The following is a 20938-nucleotide window of genomic DNA, read 5'->3' as shown; positions in this document are numbered from 1 at the left end:
TTCCAAGATGCATGCTGGCTTGGTTGGGATTGGGCCCGTGGCTTCCTCCTGCTCCCTTCTGCCATTTCCCCCACCTGAAATGGCCTCGAGGGCATTATTTACCCTTCTGGGGGAAGCTTTTTGTGTAGCCATCGGAAGTCTGAATCCTAATTTGCCCCAGCAGGCCAACACTGACCAGTGGGTAACACACATAGACTCATTAGTTGATCAAAATAATTGAAAATAATTTCCTAAATGCAATGCACAATCCAGCAAATAAAGTAATGCTGGCACTATACAGATATAAAAGACAGAGAACATGAACAGTGGGAAAATGTACAGACTTCAAATGCATTTCAGGTAAATCAACTAAACACCATAGAGTGATGAAATATATCAGTACAGAAAAGGGACAGTATATGGACCACCAGTAAATGATTATATGAAATGGATTATTTAATACAAATATGTAACAGCCACATCTCCCAGTCATCTCTTACCCATCTAATTGAAAGCTAAGTGGAGTCCTCCAAGTCGACCTCTACCTTCTCCTGTAGCATCTTGCGTAGCCACCTTCTTCTTCCTTTGGAGTTCCCAGGCAATATCCTTAAGAACATAATAAAATAAAATAGAAGCAGAGCCATAGAGGCTAAACGGCAGAGATCAAAGTAAAGTGTGAAGGCCTGATGGATCGCATGGAAAAGGGAGGGGATGCAGGACTATGTTTGGGTTAGAGTGAAGTTTTAGAACTTCAGAGAGGAAAGTCTGCTGCTGCTGCTGTGTTCTGAGCTAGCCTTTCGTATACTTTTTTCATTAATCAGAGGCAGCCCCTTTGCCCTGACCAGTTTCCCTTCATCTCCAGTTTCCAAGCCATTTTTTTTGGCAGTGATTCACTGTGATGGGTCTTTTTCAAGATTACTCCCTTTCTCGTCCTTTGCTTTCAACAATTGTCCATTGTCCATCCTGTCTCCCCGCATGCAGGGTTGCATTCAAGTCCATTGGCTCAGACGAGGGGCTTCTTCAGCTTCATGTACAGCCGAGACTCCCACCCCACCCCCGGTCGGTCTCCTTGTTAAGCAGGCGGTTGCATTCTCCCCTTCACACCTCAGGCTCCTGGCCAGGCTGCTTCTGCTTACAGAATGTCCTCTTTGTCCATTGTAGCTAAGCTCTGGGTGGTTCTGCAAAGTAATCATACTGGACTTCTTTGGGGGTCAAGGATCAAGTTCAGGGACTAGATCAACAGCTGTCAGGACATGCCTGTTTCCCCTGTGGGGAATGAGTGACTCCCTGGGTCAGGCCCAGGGAAATGGTGCAGGAAGAAGGCTGCAGCCCTTTCTCCTTGGATGCCACCGTCCAGCCAGAACCAGGCCCATGCTCACCTGGGAGTTCAGCTCCTTGCTAGCGCCTCCAAAGTCAATGTGGGGGATGCTCTAGGCTGATTCTGCATTAAGCAGGGGGTTGGACTATATGGCCTGTATGGCCCCCTCCAACTCTATGATTCAATGACACGTGGACTTTGAAAAGTGTGACTGACTTAGGTCAGGTGTGGCAATTGCAAGAGAAGGCTGTTTTTTCCTCAAAGAAAGGTGAACCTTATCCTTTCATCCTGATTTTACTTGTGTTGATTTTCCAGAGGTCTCGTCATGTAATGGTCTTTCTCTTCTCAGGGGCGTCATGTTTGTCTCTTAACGCAAACTCCTGCACGATGAAATACAAGGTGGAACAGTTGCTAAGGAGAGCAGCAGACTTGTCTGGGGAGGGGAGAGCTGAAGAGAAGGAGCTGCTCTCTGCCCCGGATGCCGAGGTGCCTGCAGTCCCACAGCAGCTGCCCTTCTGGGTGGGCCAAGATGCTAAAACTTGCCAGCCAGAAGCCTCTGATTCATTGCTGCTGTTTCTGAACCGAAAGGGGTTTGAGACCAGCTTCAAAAACCTGTATGACCATTCACTTTCCTTCCTCCAGACTTTGTTTCATGGCTATGCCAGTGAGGAAGACCTGACCGAATACTTTGGCTTGGTGAGGGAAGCGGCCAAGCGAGCCGGGCTGCCATGGGCCCTGGCAAGGCTGTGCTATCTCTTGGGGAGGATGAGCCTCCGGAAGTTCAAACTGTCACAAGCTCGAGTTTACTTTGAAGAAGCTTTGGGGACTCTAAAAGGAGACTTTGCAGACCTCTATCTTGTCACTACTCTTTATGCAAACCTGACCGGGATCTACCTGATGCAGAAGAACAAAGACAAATGTGCTTGCATTTTAGACAAGGCTGCTGCTTTGCTCATGGGAGTTCCCAACTATATCAGCAGCACAGCCGCGGAGGCAAAGATTCTGAAGTACGCTTTAAAGAGGGCCGTGCTCAGCCACAGCAGGAGTGCAGAAGCCAGGGTCTGCTTCCTGCTAGCCAAGCACTATCTGACCTTTAAGCAAGGGGAAGAAGCTCTGCCCTTCCTGGAACGGTTGCAGCTTCTGAATCAAGACATGGGCTGCCAGGAGAGCTCCTTGTCGATGGACGGCTATTTTAAACTTGGCCAGCTCTATGGTCAGAAACGTTTGCCCCACCTGGTGCTCGGCTGCGTCCAGAGTGCCTCCTCTTGCAGCTCAGGGACTTTGCCGGAGACTTTCAGAAGCATCGATCTAGTATTAAAAAATGGTCCCCCAACTGGGAGGAAAATGCCCCCCTCCCAAATTGCGCTTTTCCTTAGGCGGATGCTCCCCTTGCTAGAGAGCAGCAACAAGCACGGGAAATTGCGTGGCGTCATTTGCTGCAGCCTCTCTAGACTCTGCAGCCATCACAAGCTGTACAGGAAAGCCATCGATTACATGGAGAAGGTACTGGACAAAAATGTGCCGGCGAGCACCGAAGAAATGGTCGCCCACTTGGTTTTTCTCAGTTGGTTATACATTCTCCACAGGCAAAACGTGGTCGCTGTGGATATTTTGAAAGCCATAATTGAGTCTTCGCAGAGCAGCTGTCAGCAGTTGGGCGTTGCGCATAACATGCTGGCCATTGCTTTGAAACGGCTGCACGACACCAAGCAAGCCGTGGCAAGCTACTCCACAGCCCTTCGCGTTGCACAAGAGACGGGTATGATCCAGAATCAGGCAGTTGCTTTGGCCAACTTGGGGATCCTCTGTCGGCACTCAGCTGCCGGAAGTCTTGGGCGACACTTCTTGCTGAAAGCAGTCAGGGTGTTCTTTGAACTGCCAAGTGTTGAGTGGGGCAGAGATTTTATAGAAGTCCTCCTCAGGCTGGGTTGCTGCTATGCTAATGGCGAGTGTAAAGAAGAAGCAAGGTGTTGTTATGAATGGGCGTTTTTGGTGGCAATGGAAACAGACCATTTGGAAGGTGAGTATATTTCCAGTCTCTCCAAACTAGGTTGTTGTTTGTTGTTTTCATTTGAGGGCCTCAAATGAGAAGAGAAGCCACACACACACACACAGCCCACCCCGCACACAGGAATGTTGGGAAAGTGAGCCAGCAGCATTCTTCATTCCCTTCCTCAACATTGTAAAGTCATGTCACCTTGAAGCTTTTTCAGTTGTTACAGCTTTAGTACTCCTCCCTCACATACTGGGGAGCATCATCATTTGAGCTGGTCATTGCATATATTTTCTAGTTTTGGTACATGTGAACATGTAGCAAAAAATCAAACAAACTTGTGTCCTATTGTGCATGCTGACTCAACATGTTGTCACACCCCACAAGCACATCAATGTGCATTTTCAGGCTGACATGGGGAATTAGCTTGCGTATTGGTGCAGTGGAAAACAGGGATCTCTAGACTGGATTACTGTAAATCGCTCTACTGAGACTGATCCAAAGGCTCCAGCTGGTGCAAAATGCCGCGGCGAGGCTCCTTACGGGGTCTTCACCGCAGGATTACATAACACCAGTGCTTCAACAACTTCACTGGCTCCAGCTGGAGTACCGTATCAGGTTCAAGGTGCTGGTTTTGACCTTTAAAGCCTTACACGGTCTGGGACCATTGTACCTGCAGGACCGCCTCTCCTGGTACACCCCCCAAAGAGATTTATGCTCAACTAATAGCAATCTGCTAGTGGTCCCCGGCCCGAGTAATGTGTGGCTGTCCTTGAGAAGGGCCAGGGCTTTTTCAGCCCAGGTCCTGGCCTGGTGGAATAGTCTCCCTAGTGACATCAGGGCCTTGTGGGACCTTAAGGAGTTCCACAGGGCCTGTAAAACGGAGCTATTCTGCCAGGCTGACAACTGAGGGCAGCCGCAAGGTTATCCATCATAACTGGCCTCCCCATCCCTCCCCCCACTTTGTATCTATGGGGGTTGACCTGCCAAAACCCGGTTGCATGGGGTGTCAGAGTTGTTTTAAGACCATCTTGTATGGTTTTAATATGATATTTTAATAATTGGTTTTAATTATTGATATTATTTTATGTATCAAAATGTTGTTACCCGCCCTGAGCCCGGCCTTGGCTGGGAATGAGGACGGGCTATAAATCCAAATAAATAAATAAAGTACCAAAATAGGTGGCTTTGAGTAGCGACTTTCAGCAGGAAAAGGATGACAGAAAACAGATTTAAAGGATTAAAAACGAATATGGAGTTTATTGAGGGATTTAGTACAATAGTGGCGAGGGGGGGAGTTATTCTAATCTAAGCAAATAGTCATTACACAGATAAATAGCACATTCCTTATCCTAACTAACAATACAACAGCAACAACAAAAATCATCCCGAGCTACTCCAATTTGGATCAGAAGTTACTTTCAAGCTAAAGGTATAAATGTGGGGAAAGGGGGAATAGCACAAAGAAGAAGTGGAGTCCGTTGGGATAGAAGGGTGTCCACTCTTTTGGATGTGAGGCTTAAAGAGCAGAGAGCAGCCAAGCACCAGCTCTCTGTGTGGTGCAGAATGGTTTGGAAGATAAAGGGAGATAGATCAAGATGGGGAGCAAAGATAGACCTGTTGTCTGTGTAGAAATCAGGATGGAAGAAGGAAGGATTCAGTGTGTTGTGAGCTTGAGTTGCAGTCCCATTTCCAGCTAGGGTGAGATTCAGTGGTTTCAGCAAGAAGAAGACAAAGAAGAGTTGGTTTTTATATGACTACTTTCTCTACCACTTAAGGAAGAATCAAACTGGCTTACAATCATCTTCCCTTCCCCTCCCCACAACAGACACCCTGTGAGGCAGGTGGGGCTGAGAGAGCTCTAAGAGAGCGGTGACTAGCCCAAGGTCACCCAGTTGGCTTCATGTGGAGGAGTGGGGAAACCAACCGGTTCACCAGATTAGCCTCTGCTGCTCATGTGGAGGAGTGGGGAATCGAACCCGGTTCTCCAGATAAGACTCCACTGCTCCAAACCACCACACTTAACCACTGCAACACATTGGAAGGAAGTAGACCAACCATGAGTCTAGGGGTAATAGTTAGGATCTAGAAATCAGCTACCAAGTTTTGGAGGCTGAGAGGTGGCTCTGCTTTCATTGCATTGGGAAGGTGAGACAGGACTGGGTTCTGAGACAGGACTGGGTTCTTGCTAGAAGCTTCGAATCTTATTGGAAAGGTTGAATTTTTGGGGAGTGTAAGTTTGAAAGGACTCCAAATATGGGCAATGATTAAAATTTTTGGGGAAAGTGTAGAAAGTCAACCTGGGGTGATTCAGTCATTGGAATAAATATGTTTGTATTTGCTTCCTCCAGGGGGACCAGGGTATGCTGCAGCCATTCCTGTTTCGCTGTTGCGAACAGAGAATGAGAGGGTAAAGGTGGCATGCTAGAGGTGTTTCCTCGTAAAGACTTGCAGGCTAATGGACGGAGCTTCAGACAGGGGGACCCATCTGAGGCCACATTCCACCCACACTCTGGCCCCCAGAGCTGCAGTGGCTTTCCAAGGCCATAAGAGAATTGAGTCCTAAACCGAAGACACTTCTCTAGAGGGCGTGACCTCCTCCCTCCCTCCTACCCCCAAGCCAACCCATCCTAGGGACACCAAGCAGCAGGCCTCTTGGTATAAGGCCGCCTCTGGACTGAATCAGAGAACCGGTGGAAGCCAAGAGTGTCATACCTGGCAGCAGACCCAACATCCCACATCACGTGTCACATGAACACATGAAGCTGTCTTATACTGAATCAGACCCTTGGTCCATCAAAGTCAGTATTGTCTACTCAGACCAGCAGTGGCTCTCCAGGGTCTCAGGCAGGGGTCTTTCACATCACCTACTTGCCTGGTCCTTTTAACTGGAGATGCCGGGGATTGAGCCTGGGACCTTCTGTGTGCCAAGCATATGCTCTACCACTGAGCCATGCCCCCTCCCCTAGAGAGAGAGAGAGCGATCCTGCATGTGGTGCCACCTTGGGCAACTCACACCTGCTTCTGTCCATGTTGCTTCCACCCCCTCAGAAGTGCTGGTGGTTCTCTCTGTTATGGACTCCTGTTTGATTTTGCTGACCTGTCAAGGTTTTTCCTTACATCCCATTCACAGGTAGACACTACAGTACCAGCCCAGAGTAAGTTGGGTAACAAGGGACCATCATAGGGCTTTATGGCCAGCCCTGCTGAGTTGGGGTTTCCAAGTGGCCCATTAAGCCCCTGTTCTTTCTTCTCTGTAGGGCAGTTCCAGGCCGTTCAGCATCTGTGCCAATTCTACAGTGCAGTTCTTCCAGATGAAGTTCAGTGTGTCTTTTACAATGAGTACCAGCTTTCCTTACTTAGGAAAATGCCTAACAAAGTCATGGAAGGGCAGGTACTGGAAACCATCAGTCAGCTGTACCTGTCTCTAGGCACTGAGAGGTGAGAATCTGCTGTTCTCGGAAGTGATTTGTTTCAAACTGAATGTGGCTAAATTTAATTGTAGTTTATCTTAAGCATGCCCTGACCTGGATGGCCCAGGCTAGCCTGATCTCGTCAGATCTCAGAAGCTAAGCAGGGTCAGCCCTGGTTAGTATTTGGATGGGAGACCACCAAGGAATGCCAGGGTTGCTGTGCAGAGGAAGGCACTGGCAAACCACCTCTGTTAGTCTCTTGCCATGAAAACCCCAAAAGGGGTCGCCATAAGTCGGCTGCGACTTGACGGCACTTTACGCACACACACATCTTAAGCATGGAAAGAGTTAGGGTTCCCAGCTCCAGATTGGGAAACACCTGTATATTTTGGAGTGGAGCCAGAGGAGGGCGTGGTTTGGAGTGGGGAGGGACTTCTATGCCATAGAGTCCAATTGCCAAAGCGGCAAGTTGTAATAGCAGGAGATCTCCAGCCACCACCTGGAGGTTGGCAACCGTAAGGGGGGAGGAGGGTGTGGGGAAGGTTGTTGTCAGGTCAACTTGGCTCTCTGTCTGTAAACCACAAAGCCAGGCGCCAGTTGATTCAGGTCGTGTTAGCTTTCTTTATTATTTCATTGTTTTGCATTCTCCCATGTGTGTGAAATCTTCCCTGTTTCCTTTATTCCACCCCTGTAAGTAACTGCATTCACCTTCCTGTCTTACTCTGTAAAGTTAGAACGTATTGTGTTACGAGACCTTGTGCCGACCCAACATCACTGAATGAGGGGTATGTGTGAGTGTGTGACAGAGAGAGGCAGAAGAGGGCCTGTCTGACTCTGTCTCGGGGCACAAATAGGCCTTGTGCCACTGGCATTTCTCAGCTGCTAAGCTTGGGCTGTTAAACAGGTGCCCGCCCCCATGCCTTTTCAAGTGCTGAGTCCACTGCAGGATGAGACCCATGGATGCCATAACATCTAGTTGCGTCAAAGTGACAAGTGGGGGCAGCTACTCAGTGTGTGTGTGTGTGTGTGTGTGTATCGGGCCAGCAGTAGCCAACTGGGCTCCTCCAGGGAGGCGGGGGCAGTAGGGGCCCCCCATCTCTTCATGGGAGAGCCTGGGACGACACTGACCTGGACTGATTTTCTTCAGGGCCTACAGATCCGCCCTGGAGTACACCAAACGAAGCCTCGGACTGTTCATTGACCTCCAGGCCAAAGCCAAGGAAGCACGCGCCTGGCTTCAGGCGGGGAAAATATATTACATGTTGCGGCAGAATGAGCTAGTAGATCTTTATATTCAGGTAAGAAAAATTACGTCTTTGGAGTTAAATTGTGATCATGTGGATACTGTGAAGTATTGGAAATAACTGGATTAACTGAGGGTCACAGAGCTGTAATATATATTGTGTGGCTCAGTGATTTCACCTATTGCTCTGGTTAAAGGAAAGGGGGGGAAACCAGTTATACTAAGAATCTTGAATATACGGGCTCAGTGCAACTGTGAAAGGAAAGGCATGCCGGCATCTTAACAGCCTGAAAAATGCCTAGAGTGATGGCAGGCCAGGAGGGTGGTCCGGGGCCATGCAAAGAGGTGGCTGGAAGTTCAGCATTTGGATGGCCGGATGGAAAAGTCATACTATGGGAGATCTCTTCTGAAGTGGTTGGCCATGAGAGCCAGGAAGGCCTGAGCGCTGCGCATGAACAGAACTAGAGTTTTTTTGGAAGAGAATCTGGGGGTGGGGGAGGAGGCTTTGCTGGGGAGCTCGTTTGCAGATGGGGGCCTTGGCCCATTTAGTAATCCCTGGCAGACGTCTGCAGCGCTGTGAACTGCCTGAGCACTTTTAACGGAGAGCAGCTGATTCAGATTTCAAAGAAATACCATGACTGTTGTCATTCAGGGTATTCTAAGGCCGTGTTGGCGAACCTATGGCACGGGTGCCACTTCCGGCACGCGTAGCCCTTTCTGCCGGCACGCACGGTTCCTCCAAGCCGCTGGCCTTTCTGGCTCTGCCCCACCCCGGATGGAGGAGGCTGTAGCCCAGGGGTGGGGAACCTCCGACATCATTGGCAGTGGCCCCCGGACTCTCCCACAGAAGCTGCCGCCATTGCCGCCGCTGGAGCGTGCGCGGCCAGCCAGGCGGGTGGGAGAGCGGGGAACAGAAGCTGAGCGCTCACACTCGGCATGGCCGGCGGCTTCTCCGGCGCCCTCTGGGCCTGTGCGGGCGGAGGGGCATGGCTGGTCGGTGGGTGTGAAGGAGGCGCCCTCTGCCCCACCCTGCTCGCCTCTCACAAGCCTGCCGCCGCGCCCCACCGAGTGGCAAATCCAAGGCAAAACCTCCCATGTATAAATGGCCTCTTTCTTTTTCTGTCTCCCTCTGTCCTTTTCTTTCTCTCCCTTGCTCCATTTCTTTCTCCCTTTCTCTCTCTTTTTCTTTCTTTCTCTCCCTCCCTTCCTTCCCTTTCCCCCTCCCTTCCCTTCTTTCCTTCCTTCCTTCCTTCCTTCTTTCCCTCCAGCGGCTTCTCCGGCACCCTCTGGGTCTGTGCGGGCGGAGGGGCGTGCAGTCCTATTCCACCTTTGAAGTGCCCACAAGCTATCCTCCAAACACCTTTCCATTTGTCTAGATATGTAGAGAGAAAACACTAACGAACTAGTTGCCAATCTCCAGGTACTAGCTGGAGATCTGCTATTACAGGTGATCTCCAACCAATAGAGATCAGTTCCCCTGGAAAAAATTGCCACTTTGGCAATTGGACTCTATGGCACTGAAGTCCTTCCCCAAACCCCGCCCTGCTCAGGCGCCACCCCAAAAACCTCCCACTCATGGCGAAGAGGAACTTGGCAACCCTATCCTCTCCCTCTGGGCCCCCTCTGGGGGTGGTATTCAGGGTACATTGCCGCATTGGCACTCGGCGATAAATAAGTGGGGTTTTGGTTGCAGTTTGGGCACTCGGTCTCTAAAAGGTTCGCCATCACTGTTCTAAGGTTTAAGTCCAGTAGGATCTCTGAGGCCAGCAGACGTTTCAGGGCACCAGCTTTCGAGATTCAAAGCTCCCTTTGACAGACAACAGCAGGAATGGAGATCTGAGTCTTTTTACCCCAGTCAGAAGGTCTGAGGGATGTTGTAAAGGATGCAAAGGTACCATGCATATTGTAAGCAAAGATAAGAGCAGAGGGGAAATGCTTGGGGGCAGAAAATTAGCATCTGTAGTGAGATAAAAAGCCTGTGTCCCTATTAAGAACAAAAGAACATAAGAAAGGCCCTGCTGGATCAGACCAAGGCCCATCAAGTCCAGCAGTCTGTTCACACAGTGGCCAACCAGGTGCCTCTAGGAAGCCACAAACAAGACGACTGCAGCAGCACCATCCTGCCTGTGTTCCACCGCACCCAAAATAATAGGCATGCTCCTCTGATACTAGAGAGAATAGGTATGCAGCATGACTAGTATCCATTCTAACTAACAGCCATGAATACCCCTTTCCTCCATGAATATGTCCACTCCCCTCTTAAAGCCCTCCAAGCTGGCAGCCATCACCACATCCTGGGGCACAATTTAACTATGCGTTGTGTGAAAAAATACTTCCTTTTATCTGTTTTGAATCTCTCACCCTCTAGCTTTAGCAGATGACCCCGTGTTCTAGTATTATGGGAGAGGGAGATACACTTCTCCCTGTCCACTCTCTCCAAACCATGCATAATTTTATAGACCTCTATCATGTCTCCCCTCAGCCGCCTTCTTTCCAAGCTAAACAGCCCTAAGCGTCTTAACCGCTCCCCATAGGACAGTTGCTTTAGTCCCCTAATCATTTTGGTTGCTCTTTTCTGCACCTCCTCAAGCTCTGTAATATCCTTTTTTAGGTGTGGTGACCAGAACTGTACACAGTATTCCAAGTGTGGTCTCACCATAGATTTGTACAAGGGCAGTATGATATCAGCAGTTTTATTCTCTGTTCCTCGTCTAATTATAGCCAGCATGGAATTTGCCTTTTTTACAGCAGCCGCACACTGGGTTGACATCTTCATTGAGCTATCCACTACCACCCCAAGATCCCTTTCTTGGCCTGTCGCTGCCAGCACAGATCCCATCAGTGTATATGGGAAGTTGGGATTTTTTGTCCCAATATGCATCACTTTACACTTACTCACATTGAATCTCATTTGCCATTTTAATGCCCATTCTTCCAGTATGCAGAGATCCTTCTGGAGCTCTTCACATTCCGATTTTGTTTTAACCACCCTAAATAATTTGGTGTCATCTGCAAACTTGGCTACTTCACTGTTTAACCCCAACTCCAGGTCATTGATGAACAGGTTGAAGAGCACCGGTCCCAACACAGATCCCTGAGGCACCCCACTGCTCACATCCCGCCATTGTGAGAACTGACCATTGATTCCTACTCTCTGCTTCCTATTTTTCAGCCAGCTCTCAATCCATAAGAGGACTTGTCCTCTTATCCGGTGACTATGAAGTTTGCTTAGCAGTCTTTGGTGGGGGACTTCGTCAAAAGCTTTTTGGAAATCCAAATACACAATATCCACAGGCTCATTCCTATCCACATGCTTATTGACGCTTTCAAAAAACTCTAATAGGTTAGTGAGACAGGACCTACCCTTACAGAAGCCATGTTGGGTTTTGCCCAGCAGACCTTGCCCTTCTATATGCTTGACAATTCTATCTTCAATAATGCTTTCCACCAATTTACCCGGAACAGACGTTAAGCTAACTGGCCTGTAACTTCCTGGGTCCCCCCTGGAACCTTTTTTATAAATGGGTGTTACATTGGCCATTCTCCAGTCCTCTGGTACAGTGGCTGATCGAAGGGACATATTACATATCTTTGTTAGAAGTTCAGCAATTTCCCATTTGAGTTCTTGAAGAACTCTAGGATGAATACCGTCTGGTCCCTGTGACTTGTTAGTTTGCAGTTTGTCTAGAAGTTCTAGGACTTCCTGCCTTGTTACCACTATTTGCCTCAGTTCCTCATTTTCCCCTCTCCAAAATCTCTGTTCAGGAGAAGGAATGTGCCCTGTATCTTCAACAGTGAAGGCAGGGGGTTCTGCTGTTCTGAACTTGTGAATTCACTTGAGTTTTTAGTATTGGATTTATGTCCGTTATTTTTTTCCGCATGTCCAGCGTAGAAAGCGGAAGGGCATTGTTGACATTAGATGGCATAAATAACACTGGAAGATAAGCAAGAGAATGAACCTGAGATGGTATGAGTGGTGTTGTTAGGTGGGTCCAGTTATTGTGTTGTCAGAATGGAGGTGGGGACAGAGCTGGCATCTGGGTTGTTTAAGGTTAGGAGGCTGTCTTTAGCCAAGGCCTGTGAGAGAGGAGTATCATTGTCCGACATAGGCTGTAGGTCATTAATGATACACTGAACCCGTTTGAGCTGAGAGCTCTATGTGACCACCAGTGGTGTGTTCTTTTGTTGTTTCGTTTGGGCCTGTCTTGTACAAGTTATCCCTTGGTATAACTCTGGCTTTGTTGATCTGTTTCCTTACTACATCAGGTGGGTATTGTAATTCCAAGAATGTCTGTTCTAGATCCTGCTGGTGAGAATCTCTGTCTGGGGGATCGAAACACATGTGGCTGTAGTGTAGAGCTTGGCTGTAGACGATGGATTGTTTGGTGTGTTTAGGATGGCGACTGGAGGCATGTAGATATGTTTGGCGAATAGTAGGTTTCTGGTATAAGGGTGGATTTTATACTTCCATTATGTGGTATAGTGTTTGGGGAGGGGCCATGGGTAAGTGGTAGAGCATCTGCTTCGCATGCAGAAGGTCCCAGGTTCAATCCCGAGCATCTCCAGTTAAAGGGACTAGGCAAGTAGGTGAGGTGAAAGACCTCTGCCTGAGATCCTGGAGAGCCCCTGCCAGTGTGAGTAGACAATACTGACTTTGATGGACCCAGGGTCTGATTCAGTATAAGGCAGTTTCGTGTGTTCGTGTGTGTTCAATAGTGGTGTCTAGAAAGTGTATTTCTTGCATGGACAGGTTGATGTTGGGGTGGAAGTTGCTAAAGGCCTGGTGAAATTTCTCTAGTGCGTCTTTCCCATGTGTCCAAATGCTAAAATGTCATTAATAGAATCATAGAGTTGGAAGGGACCACTAGAAGTCCAACCCCCTGCACAATGCAGGAAATTCACAACGATCTCAGGTACTAGAGAGGTGTTAACGGTTGGGCTCTTAGGAAGCACTGCTCCAGGTTAGCCTTGAAAATGTTGGCATATTGTGGTGCCGTTTGGGTGCCCATGGCTGTGCCATTGATCTGAAGGAATAAATCTTCCCCAAGTCTGAAGTAGTTGCAGGTGAGGACTAACCAGCAGAGCTTGGTAGCGAGGTGGGCCATGGTGTTGTCAGAGATGGTGTTCCTAATAGCTTGCAATCCATCTTTGTGGGGGACTTTGGTGTATAGAGACTCAGCATCCGTGGTGGCCAAAATAGTATTTCCTGGAAGATTGTTAACAGATTGTATTTTTCTCAGGGAGTCTGTGGTACATGACTTGAGGCTATGAGGGCACAGGGCCTGAGCATAGCATCCATGTATCCAGGTACCCCTACAGTGACGGTGCCTATGCCTGAGACAATAAGGCGTTCTGAGTTGCTGGGCTTGTGCATTTTGGGCAGGAGATTAAAAAATGCCCGGTCAAGGTTTTTGTGGTGTGTCCGTATAGATCTGTTCACGTATGTGTGTGGGTAATTCCTTTATAATCCTGTTTAGTTCTTTTTGGTATTCCTGAATGGGGTCTAAGGATAGTTGTTTGTCTAAAGGAGTGTTACGAATGTGTCTTTCAGCTTCCTGAGTGTAGTTTGAGTTGTCCATGGTGACAGTCGGCTCCTCCTTTGCCCGCTTCTTAAATAATGATGCCTGCTTTGTTTCTGAGGCCAAATATAAAATCTCAACTAAATATCTTTATTAATACGCTTGTTTACCATCTTAGAAAGTTAACTGTGTATAAGAATTTCTCTGAGACTACGTTTTTCTGGAAGAGTGCCAAATAGGAAAAGAATGGAAAATCCATGCACCAAATTAAAAGATTTGTGTAACGTCATACCTTTCTGTCTTTCTTCACACAGACTGGGGAATTTTGCCATAGCTTCCTGATGCAATCCGATGGATGCTGTGTTTAGCATACATGAGATCTTTATGAAGGGAGATGAAAATGTGCAGATAAATGGCAAATTTATCAAATTACTTACCTGCTGTGAAGAGCTCCAATTGACAATGAATTCAGAAGGCTTAGTTGCCAAGTAGAGAGTAATGCATTGCCTGAATTAGACCCACACAAGAGTGGCAGCTGAGCGAACTATTAATTCCTCAAGGAAGACAGTGCTGTTGAATGATGAAAGATCCAATGGAGGGGTTGCTGTTATAACAAGGAACAGGGAACAGTAATGTTCCTGTATAATTCAAATGTGTGACGGGGTGAGAAAGGATGCAGTTACTAGCAACTCTTCAAACTCTATATGACCTGATTACACTATGGAACAAGGGGAAAACGAATTAAAACAGTCACTGAATGATATCATGCTTCTGTTTGAGTTGATAACTTCTTCGTTTTAATTGCAATGTATCTCACTAGGTTGCCCAAAATGCTGCAGTCTGCACTCAGGATCCTAACTTAGAAATGGATTTATTTGAAGCTTCTGGAGACATATTTTTTAATGGAGACTGGGATAAGGGAAAAGCATTATCCTTCTACAAGGTTGGTGTTGTTCGTTATTTTTTTTAAATCTTCACCATCTAGTTGGATGGATTTTGACGAGACTGCATGCAATAAAACCCAGCCCCTCTAGTACTGATTTATTCACAGAACTGAATATGCTGCTGATTTGTATTGGTGGCTTAAAACAGCAAATGCACACTGAGCGACCGAAGGCTCAGGTAAAGAGGGATGTACGTGGGATACAGAGATATGCTTTCAGAACCTGTCAAAATAACGGTTTTCTACTTACACTTATTTTAGGACAAGGCTCTACCACTTGCTATTAAGACCCGAAACAGAAATGCTGAGCTCCGCCTTTGCAACAAACTGGTGGGGTTGCTGTTAACGTTAAAGGCATACGAGGAATGTTTGGGATACGCACAAGCATCGCTAACGCTCAGTGTTGATTTAGGTAAAGGGCGTGTATGAGAACCTGTCTGGAAGTCTTCTGTGTCTCTTTGGACCTTACCAGACATGTATATCCATACTTAAAATGGGATAATTTACAATCAAATGCGTGAATAATACTTGAAAGTTACTGAGGCTCTCCTCTCTCTTGATTCCTCCCCCCCCCATCTGAGTAGTTATATATTTTTTAAATTCTAAATTTTGGTGCTTCCCTAATTATTCCTGAAGTCTTAACTTCATAGTTCACTCTGATTCATTCATGCTCCTGATAACAGCTTTTAAATATTTTGGGCTGGATCCAGGGGACGGTGCTAATGGCTGTGAATCTTCCCTGGGATCGTGGGGGCCCCGGGCTAATAGTTGGGAGGGTGAGGCAGGTGGAGTTCAGAAGTGGACTCCACACCAGCCAATCAAAGCAGTGCTCTGAGCCAGCCAATGGGAGCTGCACTGGGGAAAGATGAGATCTAACGGGAGGTTTTGAAGATAGTCCAGGTATTGAGGATTAGTCTAACCAGAGTGTGACGTAAATGTCTGAGGGGATATCAGATCTTTGGGTTAATTTTTTTTAACCAGAAAGAACCAATTTATTAGGAGTAGATTAGTTAACAAATATTGCAAATATACCGTATTTTTCGCACTATAGGACGCACTTTTTTCCTCCTCAAAAGTGAGGGGAAATGTCAGTGCGTCTTATGGTGCGAATGCAGCGCCGCCCGCCCCGGGAGCCGGCTGGGACGACGCCAGCTGCAGCTGGAAGGCCCCTCCCAGCCACCCAGCACAGGGCAGAGAAGTTTTAACCTCCCCCCACCCCCCCGCTTCCCGGTCCCGAGGCTCAGCTGCTGGGCGGATCCTCCGAACGGGAAGCGCGCGGGGGGGGGGGGGTCTTTAAACTGCTCTGTGCTGCCTGCCCAAGCAGCGCAGAGCAGTTTAACCTCCCCTGCTTCCTGGTCCGAGGCTCAGCTGAGCCTCGGGACCGGGAAGCGGGGGTGTGTGTGCGGAGGAGCAGTTTAAAGACCCACCGCCCCTCCTGATCAGGCTTGCCTGACTAATCCCGATCGGGCTTGCAGTCTGGAAAGGGAGACTGGAGCCTTCCCTCAAGCCCCGCTGTGCGCACGCTCTGATCTCTCAGCGCGTGCACACAGTGGGGCTTTGAAGGCTTCAGCCTCCCTTTCCAGGCTGCAAGCCTGACTGGTCCCAATCCGGCTTGCAGTCTGGAAAGGGAAACTGGAGAGTTCCCCCAAGCCCCGCTGTGCACACGCTCTGATCTCTCAGCGCGTGCACACAGTGGGGCTTTCAAGGCTTCAGCCTCCCTTTCCAGGCTGCAAGCCTGACTGGTCCCAATCCGGCTTGCAGTCTGGAAAGGGAGACTGGAGACTTCCCCCAAGCCCCGCTGTGCACACGCTCTGATCTCTCAGCGCGTGCACACAGTGGGGCTTTGAAGGCTTCAGCCTCCCTTTCCAGGCTGCAAGCCTGACTGGTCCCAATCCGGCTTGCAGTCTGGAAAGGGAAACTGGAGAGTTCCCCCAAGCCCCGCTGTGCACACGCTCTGATCTCTCAGCGCGTGCACACAGTGGGGCTTTGAAGGCTTCAGCCTCCCTTTCCAGGCTGCAAGCCTGACTGGTCCCAATCCGGCTTGCAGTCTGGAAAGGGAGACTGGAGAGTTCCCCAAGCCCCGCTGTGCGCACGCTCTGATCTCTCAGCGCGTGCACACAGTGGGGCTTTCAAGGCTTCAGCCTCCCTTTCCAGGCTGCAAGCCGGACTGGTCCCAATCCGGCTTGCAGTCTGAAAAGGGAGACTGGAGAGTTCCCCAAGCCCCACTGTGCGCACGCTCTGATCTCTCAGCGCGTGCACACAGTGGGGCTTTGAAGGCTTCAGCCTCCCTTTCCAGGCTGCAAGCCTGACTGGTCCCAATCCGGCTTGCAGTCTGGAAAGGGAGACTGGAGACTACCCCCAAGCCCCGCTGTGCACACGCTCTGATCTCTCAGCGCGTGAACACAGTGGGACTTTGAAGGCTTCAGCCTCCCTTTCCAGGCTGCAAGCCGGACTGGTCCCAATCCGGCTTGCAGCCTGGAAAGGGAGACTAGAGAGTTCCCCAAGCCCCGCTGTGCGCATGCTCTGATCTCTCAGCGCGTGCACACAGTGGGGCTTTCAAGGCTTCAGCCTCCCTTTCCAGGCTGCAAGCCTGACTGGTCCCAATCCGGCTTGCAGTCTGGAAAGGGAGACTGGAGACTTCCCCCAAGCCCCGCTCTCTCAGCGCGTGCACACAGTGGGGCTTTGAAGGCTTCAGCCTCCCTTTCCACGCTGCAAGCCTGACTGGTCCCAATCGGGCTTACAGCCTGGAAAGGGAGGCTGGAGCCTTCCTCCTAGCCCTGCTGTGCGCACGCTCCACAGAGCAGGACTAGGAAACTGGAAGTGGAGTGCAGTAATCCCTCCACCCAGCCCTGGCCATAATAACCTCTCAGTTGTTGGTCGGGAAGCGCGGGGTGTGTGTGTGCAGACGTTAAACTGCTCTGCGCTGCGTGGGCAGGCAACGCAGAGCAGTTTAAACCACCACTGCCCCCCTTCCCGGGAGTCCCGGGAAGGGGGGCGGTGGGGAAAGAGAAGGAAAAAGGAGGAAAAAGAAGATAAATATATTTTCTTAAAGACGCAGCGGGTCTTTAAAAAATATATTTTTTTCTTCTTTTTCCTCCTTTAAAAACTAGGTGCGTCTTATGGTCAGGTGCGTCTTATAGAGCGAAAAATACGGTACTCTGGTTACTGGAGCATACGAGAGAATTTCAGAAGAAAATCAGCTTGTGTTTCATAGATTACAGCAAAGCTTTTGATTGTGTGGATCACGAAAAGCTATGGCTGGTTTTAAAGGAAATGGGTGTTCCACTACATCTGATCGTTTTGATGCGCAACCTGTACTCTGGACAAGAGGCCACAGTTAGAACAGAATATGGAGAAACGGAATGGTTTCCCATTGGCAAAGGTGTTAGACAAAGATGTATTTTATCTCCCTATCTCTTCAATCTATATGCAGAACATATAATTAGGAAAGCTGGATTAGATTTAGATGAAGGTGGAGTGAAAATTGGAGGGAGGAACATTAACAATTTGAGATATGCCGATGATACTACATTACTGGCAGAAAATAGAGAAGACTTGAAACGACTACTGCTGAAAGTTAAAAGAGAAAGTGCCAAAGCAGGACTACAGCTGAACATCAAGAAGACAAAAGTAATGACTACAGGAGAATTATACAACTTTAAGATTGACAGTGAGGAAATTGAAATTGTTTCTATTCCTTGGTTCCATCATCAACCAAAAGGGAGACTGCAGCCAAGAAATCAGAAGGATGCTGAGACTGGGAAGGGCAGCCATGAAGGAGCTAGAAAAGATTCTGAGGTGTAAGGATGTGTCACTGGCCACCAAGATTAAGTTAATTCATGCCATCGTATTTCCTATTACTATGTATGGGTGTGAAAGCTGGACAGTGAAGAAAGCTGACAGGAAGAAAGTAGACTCCTTTGAAATGTGGTGTTGGAGGAGAGTGTTACGGATACCATGGACTGCCAAAAAAACAAATCAGTGGGTTATAGATCAAATCAAGCCTGAACTGAAGCTAAAATGCTAAACTGAGGCTATCGTATTTTGGTCACATTATGAGAAGGCAAGAGTCACTAGAAAAGACAGTCATGTTAGGAAAAGTTGAAGGCAGCAGGAAAAGAGGAAGACCCAACAAGATATGGATTGACTCTATAAAGGAAGCCACAGCCCTCAATTTGCAAGACCTGGGCAAGGCTGTCAAAGATAGGACATTTTGGAGGACATTGATTCATAGGGTCGCCATGAGTCGGAAGTGACTTGACGGCACTTAACACACAACACGCACAGTTAACAAAGAATCTCTAATTCATGCCAAACATATACAAGTCATTGCTGATCAGTCAGGTCACTTAAACATCATAGATAATTCGATTCACTGAGTAAAATCAAGAACTGAAAACAATAGTTAGTTGATTAAGATAAAGTTCAGCTTCTGTGGACACACCAGCTAAATTCCTAATATACCTTCTGGGTGACAGAAGTGAAGAGATCAAGGGCAGTAGACCTTTCAGAGTTGTTACTCCACGTCTGCTAACTCTCCATCAATTCAAGCATGAAATGACTGATCAGATGCAAATCTTCAGCCTAGTTGCATCAGAGCAGGAAAGCAGACAGAAAAGAGAAATGGGACCCCCTCCTCAGCAGCCACCCTCACACACACCATTGGGGGGCAGCTTCCAGCCAAGGATAAGTCTAAATAAGTGATCCCCAGATGGCTCTGACCATTTACTCTCCCTCATCAGGCTTGAGTATTGGAGAAGCAAGTGAAGGTTATGTTGGAGGCAGCTGCTGAGTGGGGAGCGGCTCGCACAAAGGTCTTGCTGGGGGAACAGTAGGCATCGAGCCCCCCTCACTGCCGTTGACTTACAGGGAACCTCATTTTGCCATGCTGGCACCCACACTCGCCTGGAAGCATCTCTTAACCATATGTGCCTCTTGGCTTTCAATAGGAATAATTTAGTGTCCTCTGAAAGTTGATCCACTTCTTTGCTTACTGATTGCTTTCCTGATTGCTTATGAACAAATTAAATAGCACAGATTTATTAATGCAAACATACCTCTACTTTGTTAAGAATCTAATCTAATGCTAAGAGCTCCCTCCCCAGAGGGATATCCTCAGCATGAGAGGATATTGATTCAGCATCTGAACAACAGGTTCCTTTTAAAGGGTCATTTCCTCCCTTGGTACCCGGATGCCCTTCTACCCTGAAACCCTCATTCTTTCCAACAGCAGAGGAACCGTCACCAGGGGAGTGGGGGACGCATCTAGTAGTGTCTCTGAAATTCTCACCAACATTCATTTTTAACGCTCTCAGCTTCCTGAGGTCAGCAAACTTACCATGAAGGATACAAATTCATTCCCTGAGAACCAAGAGCTACTGCTTGCGTTCATCTTCTGCCAGGCAGGCAGGCAGGCAGCTAGTTATAATAATAAGTGCTGTGGAAGGAATCAGCTCACAAGCCCTGCTTGCTTGGGTCCTGGGAGATCCTCACAACTGTCCCAGGTAGACAGAATTAAGATACTGGAAGACAGAATTAGAATATTGGAAGATCAGCATAAAAATCATCTTGATAGAGCAACTTTAGTGAAGATTTTTTAAAAAATTTAAAACAACTAGATATGCTTGAAACTGAAGTTATGGAATAAATTAAGATTTTTAAAACAGAAGTACTTCAAACATGCAGATAAACCTGGGAGGTACTTGGAACAATGTTTAAGCAAAGAGACTGAAAGAGTCTGATTACAGGAATGAAGAAAGGTGATCGAATTACTCATCTAGAAAAAGAGATACCGGAGCAATTTACTCTATTTTTCAGAATTATATAAAAAGGAGCCAGTAACTGAAGGAGGAACAGAAGAATATATAAAAGGAATTCAGATGGAGACATTTGCATCTAACCAAACTATTACTATTCAAGAAATATCACAAGCAATACAGAAACTGGGGGGGGAAATACAGTGCCAGGCCCAGAAGGACTAACAGCAATGTATTATAAATGCTTAGAAGAAAATTTAATACTACTTTTGTAGAAAGTTATGAATGATATAAAGATAAAATTTTGCCCGCATCATGGCAAGAAGCACATATAACATTGATGCACAAAGAAGGCAATGATCCAACATTACTACAATCTTATAGATCCATTTCACTATTGAATGTGGATTACAAAATTTTTACCTCAATAATGGCAGAGAGATTAAGATGTATAGCTAAATTAATTCATATAGATCAGACTGGTTTTGTACCAAAGAGATTTATGAAAAACAATGTACAATTTGTGATGAATGTAGTAGTATTTGTGAAAAAGGAGAAAAAAGTAGCATTCATATTTTTAGATGCTGAAAAAGCATTTGATAATTTTTTTGGCTATTTTTATTGAAAACACTAGAAAATTTAAAATGTGGTTCAAGATTTATGAACTGGATACAGAGCATTTATTCAAAACAAAGTGCAAAAGTTCTAGTAAATGGAGTGCAAACTGATAGATTTCAAATCGAAAAAGGAACACGTCAAGGATGCCCATTATTG

At 47.5% G+C, this 20938-nt stretch overlaps 1 protein-coding gene across 1 annotated transcript in view; it reads left to right on the top strand.

Moving 5' to 3' along the window:
- The window catches only part of SH3TC1 (SH3 domain and tetratricopeptide repeats 1), a 51488-nt gene that overhangs the window by 23248 nt on the left and 7302 nt on the right, over nt 1-20938 (top strand). Inside the window, exons 12-16 of the mRNA XM_056855130.1 lie at nt 1647-3317; nt 6551-6731; nt 7851-8001; nt 14286-14408; nt 14670-14820. Coding sequence (XP_056711108.1) covers nt 1647-3317; nt 6551-6731; nt 7851-8001; nt 14286-14408; nt 14670-14820 — 2277 coding nt within the window. The remainder of the gene's footprint in view (nt 1-1646; nt 3318-6550; nt 6732-7850; nt 8002-14285; nt 14409-14669; nt 14821-20938) is intronic.

This window comes from Euleptes europaea, chromosome 9, assembly GCF_029931775.1.
Source record: "Euleptes europaea isolate rEulEur1 chromosome 9, rEulEur1.hap1, whole genome shotgun sequence".
In the NCBI taxonomy this organism is placed as follows: Eukaryota; Metazoa; Chordata; class Lepidosauria; order Squamata; family Sphaerodactylidae; genus Euleptes; species Euleptes europaea.
This window is presented reverse-complemented; position numbering and strand designations above follow the sequence as displayed.